This window comes from Acanthochromis polyacanthus, chromosome 23, assembly GCF_021347895.1.
Source record: "Acanthochromis polyacanthus isolate Apoly-LR-REF ecotype Palm Island chromosome 23, KAUST_Apoly_ChrSc, whole genome shotgun sequence".
Classification (NCBI taxonomy): Eukaryota; Metazoa; Chordata; class Actinopteri; family Pomacentridae; genus Acanthochromis; species Acanthochromis polyacanthus.
Genome location: NC_067135.1, coordinates 2,665,759 through 2,682,714, shown reverse-complemented (window position 1 = coordinate 2,682,714; position 16,956 = coordinate 2,665,759). Strand labels below are relative to the sequence as shown.

Here is a 16,956-nt window from a genome sequence, read left to right as displayed (position 1 = left end):
TGTCTGACTTTTGTTGTTTGTTCCATGTTTTTGTCATTTTGTTTCTCATTTTTGTCATTTTGTGTCCCATTTTTGTAATATTTTGTCTTGGTTGTGTTGGGGGTTTTTTTATCTGACTTTTGTTGTTTGTTCCATGTTTTTGTCATTTTGTTTCTCATTTTTGTCATTTTGTGTCCCATTTTTTGTAATGTTTTGTCTTGGTTGTGTTGTTTTTGTCTGACTTTTGTTGTTTGTCCATGTTTTTGTCATTTTGTTTCTCGTTTTTGTCATTTTGTGTCCCATTTTTTGTAATATTTTGTCTTGGTTGTGTTGTTTTTTGTCTGACTTTTGTTGTTTGTCCATGTTTTTGTCATTTTGTTTCTCGTTTTTGTCATTTTGTGTTGTTTTGTTTCTCATTTTTGTCATTTTTTTTCCCCTCGTTTTTGTCCTTTTGTGTCTCATTTTTGCAATATTTTGTCTTGTTTTTGTCGTTTTTTTGTCATAGGGTAAAATACTATATCGTTCAGTTCCAGGTGACTAAATGTTGTGTTCCTTTGTAGACACTCTGTGATCTGGAAGGTGTAATGTGGAAATGATAAACTGACGCTGAATGTTGTTGAAATGGTTTAGAAGCTTGTTCATGTAAAAAGCCGTCACCGTAAAACAAAAAATCTCCGGAATAGAAGTCCTGACATGACTCCACGGGTGGCTGAAGGTGATGATTGGCTGTCAGACTTAAGCCGTGTAATGTTTGTGTTTCCAGACAACCTGAGTGAAGCCCTGGAGAAGCTGAAGCTCGCGTCCACCGACAGCGCCACCGACAGCGTGGAGAGCTGTCTGGACTGCCTGCTCAAAGCGCTCGCCAACAACAGTGAGTACAGAATATGGATTTACACTCGAGCAGAAACCATTTTGTTTTTGTGGCGACCCGCCTGCTCTGCCCACCCGGCTCCAGAAGCAGCGCTGTACTACTTCCAACATGACTCAGATGTAAATAAGAGCATCACCGGGTATAAACTCCACAGTATATGTAGACTGAAAATGAGCCTGTCTGCCTGGAGCCACATTTCTGGACAGTGCGACAGTGTTTGTCAGACAGCTGACTAATGTGTAAGCATAGACCTCTCACTGTTAGATGAGTCAAAACCAGCATGAAGATTAGGATCCTGTAAAAGAGGCACTGAAGGTGAAGTGAAACCAGAACAGTAGCCCTGCATGACACCGAGACTCTCCCACTGACAGCCGGTTCAGAGCTTTGGTCATCAAAGACGGGCTGCATAAAAAAGGACCGCAGCTGTGGACAAATCAGAACCAATCGAACCAACCAATCAGAATGGCTCCACATGCTGATGTGTCATACAGATGTAAATATCAATGTTCAGCCTCATTTATAACATAAAACATTAGAAGTACCAACAGAACTGTAACTGTATTCCAAAATTATACCACCTTAAATGATTAAAAATGAGGAAATGAACACTGAATTTCCTTTTTATTCTAGAAAAACTCAACAAAAAAGCTGGATTCATAATTATGCCAGTAAGTTAACAGCACATTAGGTGATGGGTTTTCTCTCTTAGTCGTTGTCTTCCGCTCGCTCTAAACGAGGATATACTGAACTCAATATATATTGAATTATAATGAAATTAAATCAAACATTCTATTATTGATGGCCATTATCGACGGCAAATTCAATTTAGTCACATCAGGCTGATGGTAGCGGTGGACATGTGAGCCAGTTCATGGTACATGAATGTAGAACGAACTGCAACTTTAAACAGGGAGTCCTCGATTTATGACGTCCTCGACCGACGGCGTTTCATCGTTACGTCAGAACTGGCACTCCGATGTAAGTCGAGGATCTCCAGTACTGTGAGATTGATGGCAAAAACTAAAACGTGAACGGCATGCACAATAGCCCCTCACGACCTCACTCCACCTCTTGTGCAGTATGACATGATGTATGTCCCGCAAATGGCAAATATAACTCCTAAATCTTGAATCAGTGGAGTCCACAGGTTTGAGGCACCCTCAAAAATTCCACAAATCCTCCTTTGAGATTTAGAAAGTCTGATGATTTTGAGGCATTAATGCGAAATGTAGACGAAATATTTCAGACACAGTTTGGTGACGTTGACCATCTTCACTGCTTTGGACAAAAGCTCAGATTTCCTTGAGTTGTATCCCTCCTTACTGAGTGCTATTGTGATAGTGAGGGAATATGATGATATAACAAAGTGAAAGTGTCCAAAGTGAGGCCGTTATTTGAAGCAAAGACCGACTTTCTCAGCATCAATTCGTGTCAAGACTTAAAGTTTCTAAGGGGGTATTACATGGAGCTTTAAAACACTTGGATCCAAAGCAGTGATCACACGATTAGAAGATCAATACTTTGATCACTGAGAGATAGAAAAGCAGCTTCGTCATAGACAAGAAAAGTCCTTACTAGAGATGTCTCTCTAGTAGCGGCCTCATTTTTAAGACAATGACAAGAAACTTTTGTGAAATTTGTCACATCATTCTGGGAGAACTTGTCTTGGCTCGAGTGCTGCTGTCTTTGAAGGAGAAAATAGATGAGATATTTGGACTTTCACTGACGTTTTTCTGTGATTCCACCTTTCCCTCAAATAAGACAGGAATCCAAAACATCAGTAACATCTTGGACCATTCAAGAGCAGCTTTTACTTGACTCACATTTGTTAATTTGGCCACTTTACTGACACACACTGTGAGATTTCTAATAGTTATTGGGTTCTTTCTTTGTTTCTTCCCATCAGAAATAATCTTGAATAACTAGTGCGTTAGCATATTTAAATCCATTGTGTTTTTCCTCCTGCAGACACTGAGGCCAGCATGAAGATCCAGGAGATGGGTCTTCTTCCTCTGCTCCCCACTCTGCTAAACCCCCAGTCTTCATGCACCCCTAAAGTAGCCAACATCATCGCTGAGTTGGCCAAAAACGGTGAGGTTCCCGACTTTCTCTTCCTCCGTCTGTCAATCCTCAGTATTGACGTGTTTTCTGTAATCAACGGATTAGTGTTGGTAACGGGATTAGTCATGGATCATTTAGAACTTTGCTATGAATGAAGATATTTAAAGAATCAGACTTTACCACGTCTGATTGACTGTTCATTTCAGACCGGTGTTAGCTTTAGCAGCTCTCTTTGGCGTTTCAGAGCCGGGCTGTCACCGACTGTGCGGATTATTGCGTAAAGACCCAAACCTTGTATAACTGCTGTGTCAGAGGGCTTCCATTTTCCATCATTTCTCCGCGGGAGCACAGGAGAAAAGCTTTTAAAGTTAAAAAAAGCAGATGCAAAGAGAACTCGGGGCAAGAAAAGGTTAGGATAATGAATGGGTTTTAAGCAGCTTGCAAGACGGCAGCTAATGATCACTCCCCAGCAGTTCGCCAGGCTTGGCAATGACCCACTGGCATTTATCTGTCACCGCTTCCAGAAAAATCTGCAATCAGCCGAGTGACTGCTGGGCTAAAGACAGCTCCCTCTCTGTCTGACGGTTATTATTATTTAAAGCTGCACACTGGAACATGGACTGTAAAAACGTATTTGAGTTATTAGCATAAGTCGCTAGCGGAGTGTCTTATCCCCGCCAAAGCCCAGATGATCCAGAACGATTGCCCAAATATCTGATCACAGCACCGTCACCGCCTCAAACACAGCATGCTGACTCTGAGCTTACTGTAAGAGGGAAATGTAAACCGTCTCCTCAACAGCACTTAGTAATCCTCTCATTTGGGGATATCTGGACCGTCCTCCAGTAGATTTTTGTTTCATGACATCCAATCAGATCAGCCGGTACCTGAGGATTTCATTAGATATCGATAAGGTCTGTGAGTTGGGGGTTTGTCACCTCATTTAGTTGTCCAGAGCCAATATCAGAAGTGTGGAGTCGAACCCCAAGACTTGGACAAAATCAAAGGTGGCTTACAAAACTTAATTTCCAAATTACGTTCATTTTATTGATCATTTGTGTGTTTATTCTGTGATGGCAGACAGTGAACTGTAATTGCAGCAGAGTTAGCTAAAGCCTAATGAGCGCTCAGACGCTCTTGAAACTCTTGGGTTTATTATTATTCTGAGATTCTTTTCCGTTTATTGAAACTTAGATTTGGTGGTCTAGAAATACTCAAACGCGTGAAACTGATCACACATCAGGGCCAACGAAAAATTGGATATTTTATGGGAATTGCCTAGATGTGAGCCAAAATGGCTCCATAATGCCACCTGGAAAATTTCAAACATTTACTATGACCAGAACATGTCACCTAGAGTTATGAAATTTGCTACACATATGTAACTCGCCAAGATCCACAAAAGCGTAATTGACACCCATTCCCAAAACCCAACAGGAAGCCGCCCATTTTGAATTATGTGTCATATTGTGGACGATTTTGGACCAATTTTTGCGCATTTTCAGAAGCAATAAGCTCAAACGGGGTAAGTCCGACAGAGCTCAAAGTTGGCCAGGATGTACAGCAGGCCTGGGTGATCAGAAGTTATTAAAAGGCGGAATTTCGACGTTTTGCCATGAAACAGTAAATGCTGTGTAACTGGCCACCACCTGGTGTTTGGACAGGAAGTGATGTATATCTACCCTGTACATGTTCCAATCTGCATCAAACCTGACATGTATGATCAGAGTCTGGCCCTAATCACATCCATAGGCTGAAATACACTCTCAATTGCAGCGCCACATGGTGGACACGCTTGGATTTGCTGACCAGGAAGGATGCGAGGACCCGTTCAACGCTGCTTACAGCTTAAATTTGCATCTGTTGTTCCAAAATGAGCACTTCCATTGCACCACATAATACAGTATAATAGAGAAAAGTCCATGAAATGGTATCAGAATCAGTAAATACAAAAAATACAAGACTATTATTGGTAATGAGACTTTTAGCTGAACCTTGAGGCTGGTTTTAAACACTGCACAGCTTCATGAGTCACTAACGTTTGGGGGTATGGAATCCACTTCCCCTGTGACTCACCAGTGACTTAAAATGACTCTATGTCTTCCACAAGCCCTGAGATTAAAAATGCTGTGTGCAATTGAGCTGCAGTAATTGAGCTGTAAATCGATCAGTGAACGTCAACTATTTTGTCAGCTGGTTTGAGATAAACAAGCCAGCTGAACCAACGTTTTACCCCAAGTTCTGATGAGAACGTTTTACTGTATTCTGACTTTTTGTTGAGTAGCCGATCAAATATACACTCCCTGTCCAAAAAAAAAAAAAAAAAGTCGCCACTTGGATTTAACTAAGCAAATAGGTAAGAGCCCTTCATTGGATAGTAACCCAGGTTTCATTTACCAGATGAATAAAGAAAGCTGAGAATGCCACCTTTGTGATGCAGGCTCAGCTACGTGGCCGACACTTGACTGTTTCAGCCTCTGTAAAGTAAAACTTCAATCAGCCTCTGGTGTGTAAATGGCTGCTCTGTCTGTCCTGATATAAAACGCCGACACATAAGCGGATACTCTTTACTTGCTTGACTGATCTGAAGTCGTTTCCTCGCTGACCTGCTGTCCAACGCCTTTCCCTCTCTGCAGAGTTCATGCGGAGTCCCTGCGTGGAAGCCGGCCTCATTCCTCCTCTAATCCAGCTGCTGAACTCCACCGACCAGGAGGTTTTGCTGCAGACCGGCCGAGCTCTTGGCAACATCTGTTATGACAGCCGTAAGTAGGAGTTTGCTTTGCTTGGGGAACACTGAATCCCTCGTGAGCGCTGTCATCGCCCTCACAGAGCTAATAGAAGAGGGGTAATAAAAGGGACGCCGGGTTGGGCTGCTGTAGACAAAGCTGCTGAAATCTTTCTTTATTTTAGGATTATGTGCAGAGTAAAGTTGTTAAGCTCTCATTAACCAAACCTTTTGTGTTTATTTGGAACCTCATAAGCTGCTGTAATGCTGGAGTCCTGATCAAAATAGAAATGCACATTGTGACAATACAACATGCAGCAGCAACACTCTTATTAACGTTATTACCTTTGTCAAGTTACTATAACAGTAAAAACAGGCTTTTACACTGATGCATAAGTAATAAAGATTCAATTATATCATCTAATGTATTTTAATCTACCAGCCACAGTAGACATTGTTTTTATTATTCAAAAAACAGCCATGTGTACGCAATTTTCTAATACCTTTTTAGCATCGAGAAAGCTTAGGTTCAACAATATTGTTCATTTTTATGGTAGCTGTGTTCTTTTGGATACAGACCGAGAAGGATCCAATGAGATTCTTTTTGAAATTATTTTCCCTCTATTGATTATTTGAATTTCAATGTCTTAGAATATGGGTTCTGTAAAGAGACAATTTGACCTGTAATCGCCGCTATATGAATAAAATTGAATTGAATACTTCTACTTTAGGTGGCGTTGTCGATGCAAGGCTTTAACAGAAGGGTATCCAAGTACTTCCTATGCCACTGTCCATCTCTTTCTTTCGAGAAAAACAAACACTTAATAATTAAATGAACTGCTGTAGTTTCCGTGTGTTTGTTAACAAGTGAGGTTGGCGATTTGTAGAATTGAGAGGTCTTTTAGCATTCTTGTATTAAAGTACAACCAACCTATGCTCTCCTATATGTTAGGAAAGGGAGGATTGAGTATACAGTTGTCAGTAGGGCTGGACCCGAATATCCGAATATTCGTTCGCTACGGCGGTATCCGGATATTAATTTTGGTATCCGAATATTCGCCCCCGTTCCCGGTCGGATGTTACCGGGCGGAAAGAATATGCGGAGTTACTGTCTTCCCTCCGCCGTCGGCCCACATCGGCCCACATCGGCTCATCTCGTCATGTGATCACATAAACATATACACATATGTCTATGTGATCACTCCTTCCTCCCCCAGACGAAGATATTCGGAGCTCGTCTCTTCCCTTCACCTTCGGCCCACTTCGGCTCATCCCTTCGTGTTCGGCTCATCTCGGCTCATCAATTTGTGTTTCTTACCACCACCTGAATGGCCGGGTTGCTGCCGACTCTGACCCCCCCACCCCCCACCCCGTCGGACGTTAAGGGGCAGAAGGAATATTCGTCTTTAATAGGGCCCGAATATTCGGAGGCCAGAAACCACTATCCGGGCCAGCCCGAGTTGTCAGTGCTGTGAATTGCGGTTGTTCCCTTCCTTCTAGTGACATTTTCTAAACTAGCTGATACACAACATTCACCTTGGGGTCTACATACAGATGTAGATAAATATATAGTTTTGTCATGGTCATGCTGTAGAGACAGAAGAATGTTATCTAAATTAGGTGTGACTATACTTTAAAAACAACAGACCCACTTCTCTGGCGTCTTTAGAAGGATACTTTGACCAAAACACTGTTAAAATATGTCACATATACTTTAAGTACTCAAGGAAACCTCGTTGCAAGTCAGATATTTCAGCCAAAGTGCTAAAATGCACTTGGTTTGACGTCAAATCAAAGAGCAGGGATGAGCGCCACATGCGATGACGAAACCGTCGAACCTATTTGTGTTGTGACATGCGAACTCAAAACTGAGGTATTACAGCTTATCTGACAATAATCCGATTGTGTCTGAAAATGCTTCTTGTCGCCCCGCTGAAACGTCCGCTCGAAGAAATTTCATTAGCGAGCGTACCAGCGGAGTATTTGAGCGGTGACCTCGGGGACGAGCAGCAGACTCTAAGCCTGATTTTACTGCCTGCTTGAGAGGCTTTAATCACAGCTGTCTGGTGCATAGTTCCCCCGTCTTGTTGGAAAGCCGGGTATCTGTGGAATCTGGTGGGATGTGACATTTGTTGGAGTGGAGGGGGGTCTCGGTTAGCTGGCATGGTTTTGTGACAGACGCGCCGGGAGAGCGTGGCGAAGCAGCTGCTCGCTTCCTTCAAGAAACACGCTTGTGATATGATAGATATCGGCCCAGGTTCTTCAGCAAGATAGGGGTTTTCTGAAAGCACTGTCTTTATGTGATAAAATGGATTTGAGTGTAAACGGAAAGCACAGTCGCTGACATGAAGGGACACAGACTACTGCAGGGAGTTGAGATTATATTCATTTTTTCGCTTTCTTATATTCGATTAGCAATTCTCTTTATCCGACAAAGTTAATAGAGGCGATTGTTTTGCCTTGCTGACATGTTTCGACTGTTTGTGAAAAGACGATAAACGTCCAAAATAATTGGAGATTGGTCAACAATTACAAAAATTTTGTTCAAAATTGCTGTAAAAAGTTAACATCTCTGACTTGAAACTTTTTCAGAATGGCACAATCTCCGTCTCGAATTACTGAAAAATGTCAGAAATGAATCTAAATTTGTGTAAAATGACCGTTACCATTTTCCAAAATGACTTAAAATGAGAATGAGACAGAAAAAATGACACAGAATGACCAAAACAAGACATAAAATGACACAAACAAGACAAAACGACAAAAAGGAGACACAAAATGACAAGACAAAAATATGACACAAATGAGACAAAATAACATATGAGACACAAAATAACAATAATATGACAAAAATGAGAAAAAAAATGAGAAAAACAAGGCAGAAAACGTCAAAACGAGACACAAAATGACAAAAACAAGCCAGAAAACGACAAAAATGAGACACAAAATGAAAAATGTGAGACGCAAAATGACAAAAAGACAGAAAACGACACACAAAATACAAAAACGCGACAAAACGACAAAAACGAGACACAAAATGACAAAAACAGTTCGCTGTTCAGGCAAAGATAAAGGAATAGTTGCATGATTAGTGCACAAAAAGGCAACCCCATGAGCAGAAGTGAAGCTTCATCCTCACCGTGATGGTCCGCTGCCAGAGCGATGCCTCCATTCCTGCCAACTTTGCCCTCGCTTTGAGGAGCCCATGATTTTTGATTTTCGCTCGGGTCGTCATCTCGCTGCCAACCTGCGGGAAACAGCTCACTGTTTTCTGGCATCATGAACCAAAACTATCTCACTAGGAGGTGCTGACCTTCATCCCAGCTGCTTCACACTCTGCTCAAAGTGTCCCAGTGTGCTCTTTAGTCGAGAGGTTGGAGAAAGCAGAATAACTGTCCAGAATGGATGCTCCCCGCCAAAGATTCTGTCTAAGAAGATCAGCAACAGAACTGTGGATGAAACGCCAAAACTCCACCACCATCACAGAGAAAGAAAACCCAAGTCTAGCTGTATGTAGAAGAGCTGGATGAAAATCTGTGAAAGTAGTGGGCTATGATTGTAAATCAACTTATGGATTCCATGAAGAAACTACCAAAATATTCATGCTCGAACATTTTATTATTTACTATTGGACAAAGTGGTATAAAAATAGTGAAACGCTGCCATAAAAATAATAAGCACAATGAAAACATTACAGATTAAGAGTAAACTGATGGGATTTTATCAAGTCTGATGTAGATTTTTAGTAATCAAGGAGACCGATGACTGATATTTGGAACCGATCTATGCAGTAAAAATCTTGGTGTCAAGATTTTGAGTAGCACAAGTTCCCACTCCCTTCTTTTGTTTGTGCATTTATTTAATTAAAGGACAACTTTTGAATGAATTGTATCAACATTGATAGGCTATTACTCATGATTTGTCACTATTCATTTATTTTGGAGCAGTAATCACTTTGAATCTTGATAGCAACAATTATCTTTTGGTTAGGTATGACTAGCTTAGTGCTATCTCTGTGTCTTTGGGGTATTCAATGAGGTAACCACCCAAATAGTTCTAACTGGTGTTTGGCTACATAATCGCTTGGTTCAGTCCCAACACTTTATCGAAGAAATATGCAATTTATGTTTTAATGTCTGTTTTCTGGATAAGAGAAATCCTGCAGTTGATACCAGGAAGCATCATGGAGAAAGTCATAGTCTGTAGTTCTACATCTAACCTCAAGATTCAAGACCTTTGATGTCCGGGTACCTCAACGGGTTGAGTGGGCAACCCATAAACGGGTTATACCGGGCTTTGCAGAAGTTCTGTTACACTCGGTTTCATGATCTTTAGAGACATTTACATGTTGGAGTGAAAAATTCCATTAAACAAACTGAAAGTTCTACCTTATAGGCAGGTGTCATTAATACAAGTTTGTTCTCCGGTGAAGTTGTATCAAGATGGAAGTCAAAAGAGTTGAGATATCTGCTCTCTTTCGTGCTGGCCACAAGTCTGACATAGCCAAACAGCTGAACATCAGCTGGATGACCGTCCACAGAGTTGTGGAGAGGCTCAAGAATGGTGACGATCTTCCAGGTCTTCACTATTCTATAAGGTAGAACTTTCAATTTGTTTAATGGAATTTTTCACTCCGACATGTAAACGTCTCTAAAGATCATGAAACTGAGTGTAACAGCACTTTTGCAAAGCCCGGTAGTCCCAATGCAACGGCCTAGGTTCGATTCCAGCTCACGGCCTTGTCTAGTAAACCCAACAAAAGGCCAAAAGATAACTTTAAGTAGATTCAAGACCTTTGTCATTGTAGATCAGCAGACAACAGTGCAATAAAATTATGTGGTTAATAAAAGATCAGATAAAACAGAATAAAAGAAAGAAAATGCATGAATAATATGTAGGAAATGTAAACACACGAGGAGGTAGTGCAAACAAAGATGAGTGGATTCACAGATGATACATTAGACATGGCTTGATTACCTGGATATCTATCCGCTACGGAGTCCTAAAACTCGTTGTTGAATCGGCATCTTTTCACGACCAGAACCAGCAGCAGATATCGTGTTCATGTCCCCGCTGTGTTTCTGAGAGACGAGGCGTGGCACGTCGCCACCAGTGAATGAAAGTAGCTGATTCTGAGAGAGCTGACTCATGTAAACGCTTCCGTTTGGCAGCTCTCCTCCCAGAGAAAACCCTCCCACAGAGACAATTATCACTACTGAGCATTTATTGTTCCTCCAGACAAACGGAAGAAGTCGTCTGACATGAAAATCAGACATAAACTGTTCTGGTCCAAATAGAAATGGGCAAATGTTCAGTTTGTTTAAGCTTCTTTTTTTGTTTTTTTTTAGATTGCAGTTCTTCGATTTTTGTTGTTGATTGTGGAGTTCAGGGGGAGGTTTGGTGTTATTCTGTTATCTACAGCTACTGTGGAAATACATTATGTAAGAAAAAGGAAAGAATTATGGCTGCTAGTGTCAATTGTGGCTTTAGATAAATCCAACTCCAGGTTCTTGTACGGATTTAAATGTAAAACGATCCTTTTATCAGATTATGTGAATCCTGATGCACCACATTCAGGACTTGTCAAAATTCTTTCCTTTCAGCTTTATTTTTGACTGTTTTCAGCCTCAGTTTGTGCTCTGATGTGTATAATTTTGTACTGCTTAACAGTTCTTTCAAATGTATTTTTTCAGATTGTGGTTGTTTTATTTTTTGCTTTACTTTTTCCTTTGCTTTGTGGTTGATTTGTGTCCTGGCCTTTTTGTTTTGCAGATGAGGGCAGGAGTGCAGTTGACCTGGCAGGAGGGGCTCAGATAGTAGCTGAACACATTAAATCCCTCTCCCAAAATACTGAGCCGGAAAATGAGAAGCTCTTGACTGTCTTTTGTGGCATGCTGATGAACTATAGCAATGATAATGGTAATGACCATCTTCCCCCCAAGAACCGTTATTAACTCATCTCAACTAATCAGCGGATGTTCTCTTCCTTCATACACAGACAGTAGGGCTGAAGTGAAGATGTGGGCTGATCTTTGTCTTGTTCTTTCTGCCACGCTCTCTTGCTTTTCTGACTTCACCTCTGAGGTAATCTGCTGTTATTAATGTTTGCTAAGAGCCGGTTTTCATCCTGGCAGCAGCTTCCACCCACCACTTTGTGAGTTTGCTTAGTTAATAGACTCAGCAGGTAGTCATTGACTAGTGCTTTTTAAGGCTGCACGATGTTTAATCTGAACACTGAGATATGCATATGTGTTTATACATTAGCAGGAACAGCACAGTAAACATTTTATTGACTCTAAAATCAGTGAATGATTGCAATAAATAGTCTTGATCTCAATACAGGAGGTCCTCGACTTAGACCGGAGTTCCATTCCTACAGTGTGACCTAAGTCGATTTTCGCCATAAGTCGGAACTCCGGTTACGTGTTTCACCATATCAGTTGGTTTGCTTGTACAACTACAGTAATGACAAACCAAATGGTCATAACTCACACTGAAACACAACAAGAGTTTGACTTATACTTGACAGCCATAATGGAGTTTGCGAATGTATGCAGCATAATCCAAGTGACAAATGTACACAAAACCGTTTTATAGCGCTGCTTGACGACGTGTTCCTCCGCTCGCCAACTAGTTCCACCAAACCAGTTCCAACGTAACGACGAAACGCCATACGTTAAACCGAGGACCGGTCTGTAACCAGTTCCGACATAACAGCGAAACGACGTAAGTTGAAGATGTCGTAAACTGAGGACCCTCTGTATTGATAATAAAAATTGTGATTTTTGTATAATTTTGTCAATGAGGGTACATTCTTAATCAGCTGTATGGTTAATATTCTGGCTGCTGAAAGGAGGATGTTGACCAAAAACGTCTACTTTGTTTGGTTTTAGTTATTGTCGCCACTAAACAACGCTGCTAATCTTTAAAATAGCAAATACAAAATCGAATGCCATCCCAAAGCATTTGTATTTATACAACTACAATAACGAAAACAGTCATTAGCTCACACTGAACTCGGAAGGAAAATACTGGCAAAAATGTAAAGTGTAAGTGTGACTTGCGTATGGGACCCATAATAAAGTAAGCGAATGTAGCATAATCCAATGTGGTGGCAAATGTAAACAAAGTCTTATAGCGCTGCGTGACTACTGTACATACAGTATTCATCCACTCTGCTCGCCACCTGACGACGTTTTCATCCGCTCCACTCGCCAACTAGTTCCACTGAACCAGTCCCGACATAACGACAAAACGAGGCACGTTAAGCCGAGGACCGGCCAGTAATCAATTCCGATGTAACGGCGAAACAATGTAAGTCGAGGACGTCGTAAACTGAGGACCTCCTGTACTTTTTGTTCAATGCTACTTGGCTAATGTTACTATATTAACACACTAATCTACACGTAGCAAACACGACTAGCTAATTAACATGTTAGCATTGCCACTGTAAAGTGCAAGAATGTTAGCATTTAGCTCAAAACACTGCTCTGCTTTATTGTGTTTTCACTCAGCTGTTATATTTGGTTTGTGAATCAAACAAAGAGACTATCAAATGTTAGTAATTATTGGGCTTTAAAGGGGTTTCTAGCTACATGCTTCCCTCTCCTTGCAGTCTTTATGCTAAGCTAGGCTAACCACTCCTGCTCTGTACTTGTTGAACTGTTCCTTTAGGGTGCAGAATTGTTAGATTGCAGATTGTGTAAAGTGTTTTATAAGTAGTTTATCCCGCTGGTTACTTACACTTTACCTACTATGATGTTTACGATGAATTTACTAAGGTGAGAGAGGGGAATCTATGCTGCGTATGTCTGTGTTTTCTGGACTATCCTGCAGTCGCTGCCTTTGTGGTAACGAGGCTTGTTGAGAGCAGCGAGTGTGTGATGTGACAGGCTCAGAGCTTCTGCCAAGGTGTCTGTTGGCACCGGATGGTGGTTGGATCTGCTCGGCTGGGTGAGGGGGAGGTTTGGGTTTGGACTAAGTATGTAGCTGCTGTGGAGCCATCTCCCCACTAGCACTGAATTAAAATGAATCCCTTAAGAAACGGACATAGAAACACACACTTAAATATTGAAACTAGAGCCGTAAAGGCCTGGTGAGTATTTGAGGTTGCATAGTGTTTTTTCTCATAATGCTAGTAAATTGAGTGCAGTAATTAGAAATTATATTGGCTTTTATTAATATTTTATCACATACCCTTAATATTTTTTTTCTGTTAGTGAGGACACCTGTGAAGGTAACAACCTCATTTATAAACATGCAGCAATCTCCTGTTTCATAAACCTGATTAATCTAATTAACATAGTAGCAGCAAGTTTATCAATGAGGCTGCTGGACTTTGTATGTACGGAGGCCTGCACTGGCCAAAAGTAAAACAAGATCATCTGAAGTCTGTAATTTACAGTCAACTCTGTCATTATTTTTTAAGAAAGCTAAAATCAAAATTTAGTCTAAAGTTCAGCTTTCATTTTGCAGAAAAAACACATTTTAAAACTTGACCATTAAAAAACATCGAAATACGAACATTTTTAACCCTTTAAGCTTCAGTGTACCGCCGGCGGTACACCTACTAATTTGCATAGGAATTTCAAGAATGTCCGACGGGTGCAAATGCGATTATACAAACACTATACACCGATGGAAAGCTTAGATTCTCATGAATCCGCCGGTATAAACCACTTTCAGATGCGATTACCACAGCGGGTGAGAAAAACACATTTGTCCGACAAAAACAAATATTCATCCATCCGTTCTCTATACACGGCTTCAAAGCACACAGCGCGACTCACATTTCCGGGTTCATTATTACACACAAAAAAAAAGATTCCACAAAAAACGGCCATAATCCAACCTTTTACATCAGATGACACAAGCCAGTAAACTATTTTGTCCAAAACATGTCCTGAAGTCGGTATAAAATCCCCGAATCGGTCGTTTTAGAGGAAATGCACCTCCCGATGCGCGTCCAATATTCCCCGTATTTTTCGTAATTTTTTTTATTTAAAAATAGAATATTAGCGATTTTTTTGTACTGAAAACGGCTGGAATTGACTGAAGCTTGAAGGGTTAAGAGAATAAAAGTAATTGGTGGATGACTTCATGTGAAATTAACCAAATGTGAAAAGTTTCAGGCCAATTTACAAAGTCTGTTATTTTGGACAACACTGAACATTCACATGTTGGACAGAGGACCTAGGATAGAACCCTGAGGAACACCAGATTCATGTCTGACGTAGCATGCGTTAAAATATGACAATTTTAAAAAACTATTATTACATAGAGTGAAATGGATGTTAATCTGCTTCTTGTTCAAGATGTGTTATAATCATGACATTTTATTGCCAACAAATCTTTCTATCATTAAAATTATACATTATATTGTATTATTCACTGTTGTCATAATAAGTTAATTGATTAATGCACCTAAGAGTCTTATAAACCTATAAACATTTTAGAAACTGAAGGAATATGTATTGATACTGTCCCCAGATGACATCATGGTATTTGATAAATGGCTTCTGCCTCACACCAACTGTCTTTTTGTGCTAGTAGCATTTAGCTTCTTGCTATTTCACTGTCTAGTCACTAATAGTTTATCAAATTCAAGTTGGTATGACCACGTTCACCAACACCTGCAGAAAAGAAATCACTTCTAATTGGGGAACTACAACATAAAAACCTCAGTCACCACAATGGCTTTCTTGCTTTTTCAGCCACTTTGTTCCGTCTTTCCGAAACACCTAGTCTTCATCCTTATTTGCGTTGAACAAACAGCACCATGCAATCCAGCCACTCTGCTATACCTGATACGGTGGCACACCATGTGGTTCATTACCAGCACATAGCAGTTGGGTTCTTTGAAGTTTGGCTTCAAGGGTTCAGCTTGTGTCGCTGCTACACCTTCTGATATACATTCAGATCAAAATTGGATGTTTTCCTTTCTCCTTTCCATTCTGCTTGTCTACCCACTCATGATTCTTGGTCTTGATTGACTCTGGTTTTTTCGTGGAACTTTCTTTTTGCTCTCCAGGTGCTTCTAATAACTTCTTGGCGCCAAATGTCAAACACACGGCTTTCTTTTTGGGGATCTTAATTGTTCGATTTGCTTTGCTGTTTCTAACTTCGATCACAGAAAGACCTTGACACCAAATTTTGGGTGACTTATTTGGTATTGGATTGCAACTCTAGTTAGGGTGCTAATGGAGCTTTGGTGAGTTAATTTCGTCACGTATGAACAGTCTTTGAAGCTTGAGATCGACACAAATGGCATCTGGTTAGTAAAACAACATCATATTGACCACCAAGCAGTCAAAATGTCACACATGCTTTTCTCTTGATCTCCATAGACCTCTTTATATTCAGCACGGCCGATGAACTGCCCGTCCTTCTGTGTCTGTGCTTTTATTTTGCAGATTCCCTACAAGCCCAGCTGATCAACATGGGTGTGATTCCCACCCTGGTGAAGCTGCTGGGCATCCATTCCCACAACACAGCCCTGACAGAAATGTGTCTAATCGCCTTTGGCAATTTGGCCGAACTTGGTGAGTTTATTTCCAAAAGACTTACTGAAGAGTTTCTAGGGAGGTTTAGTAGTTTTTTGTTTTCATATAATTGGGTCCCAATGATTTATTTTTGGCGAATTTTCAAATGAGATGTGTGGAAAGAAGTTTTATTGCCATTTGCACGGGTACATTACAGTACAGGTTGGAATTCTTTGTGCGTTTTCTTGTTAGCGTTACACGTAGGAAAAATAAATGAAGACAAAGGTGAGAGCCTTTATGAAACTAAAATAAGCATACATGATAAAGAAATGTTAAAAGTAGATACCCTGAGACAGTAGTTGCACGTATTTTGTGGTGTACAGAAGTTTTATTGCACATATGGGTTTGAAAACAGACCGTAGTAACATTGCACATGTGTGTAGAAAAAATTATTTTCAAGAAATATCAATTTTACTCATGATTACTTCAAGGAGCAGTTCTCAAATCTGACGATTCTTTCTGCTTTTGCAGTGCCTGACTGATCAATATCAACCTTTATTGCCATTATTGGTGAAATGAGAAGATGTTTCTCTTGGAGTCCAATAAAGAACATACCTTAAAGCGCACACATCCCTGAGACATGTTGCAGCTAAAATTAAATTGAACACCTGCACTGAACTACCACCTGGTTCTTCTTGGTGGAAAAGGGGTACGTGGGGGACTGATGACCATTTTTTACTTGTAGCATAGCATGGCCATCGTGGGTTAAACAACTTAAAAATGCACCCGTAGAAGTCAAACTCATTTATTTCTAAAACGACACCAGAACTCAATCAGAC

General features: G+C 40.6%; 1 protein-coding gene across 2 annotated transcripts in view; it reads left to right on the top strand.

Annotated features, from left to right (window-relative positions):
* rap1gds1 (RAP1, GTP-GDP dissociation stimulator 1) overlaps positions 1-16,956 on the top strand; it is a 31,157-nt gene that overhangs the window by 2,583 nt on the left and 11,618 nt on the right. The window contains exons 2-6 of one of the 2 annotated variants that reach the window (XM_022203469.2): positions 743-850; positions 2,819-2,941; positions 5,548-5,673; positions 11,409-11,555; positions 16,049-16,177. In XM_022203469.2, the coding sequence (XP_022059161.1) occupies positions 743-850; positions 2,819-2,941; positions 5,548-5,673; positions 11,409-11,555; positions 16,049-16,177 (633 nt within the window). The remainder of the gene's footprint in view (positions 1-742; positions 851-2,818; positions 2,942-5,547; positions 5,674-11,408; positions 11,556-16,048; positions 16,178-16,956) is intronic. The other variant, XM_022203470.2, reaches the window with a different exon arrangement.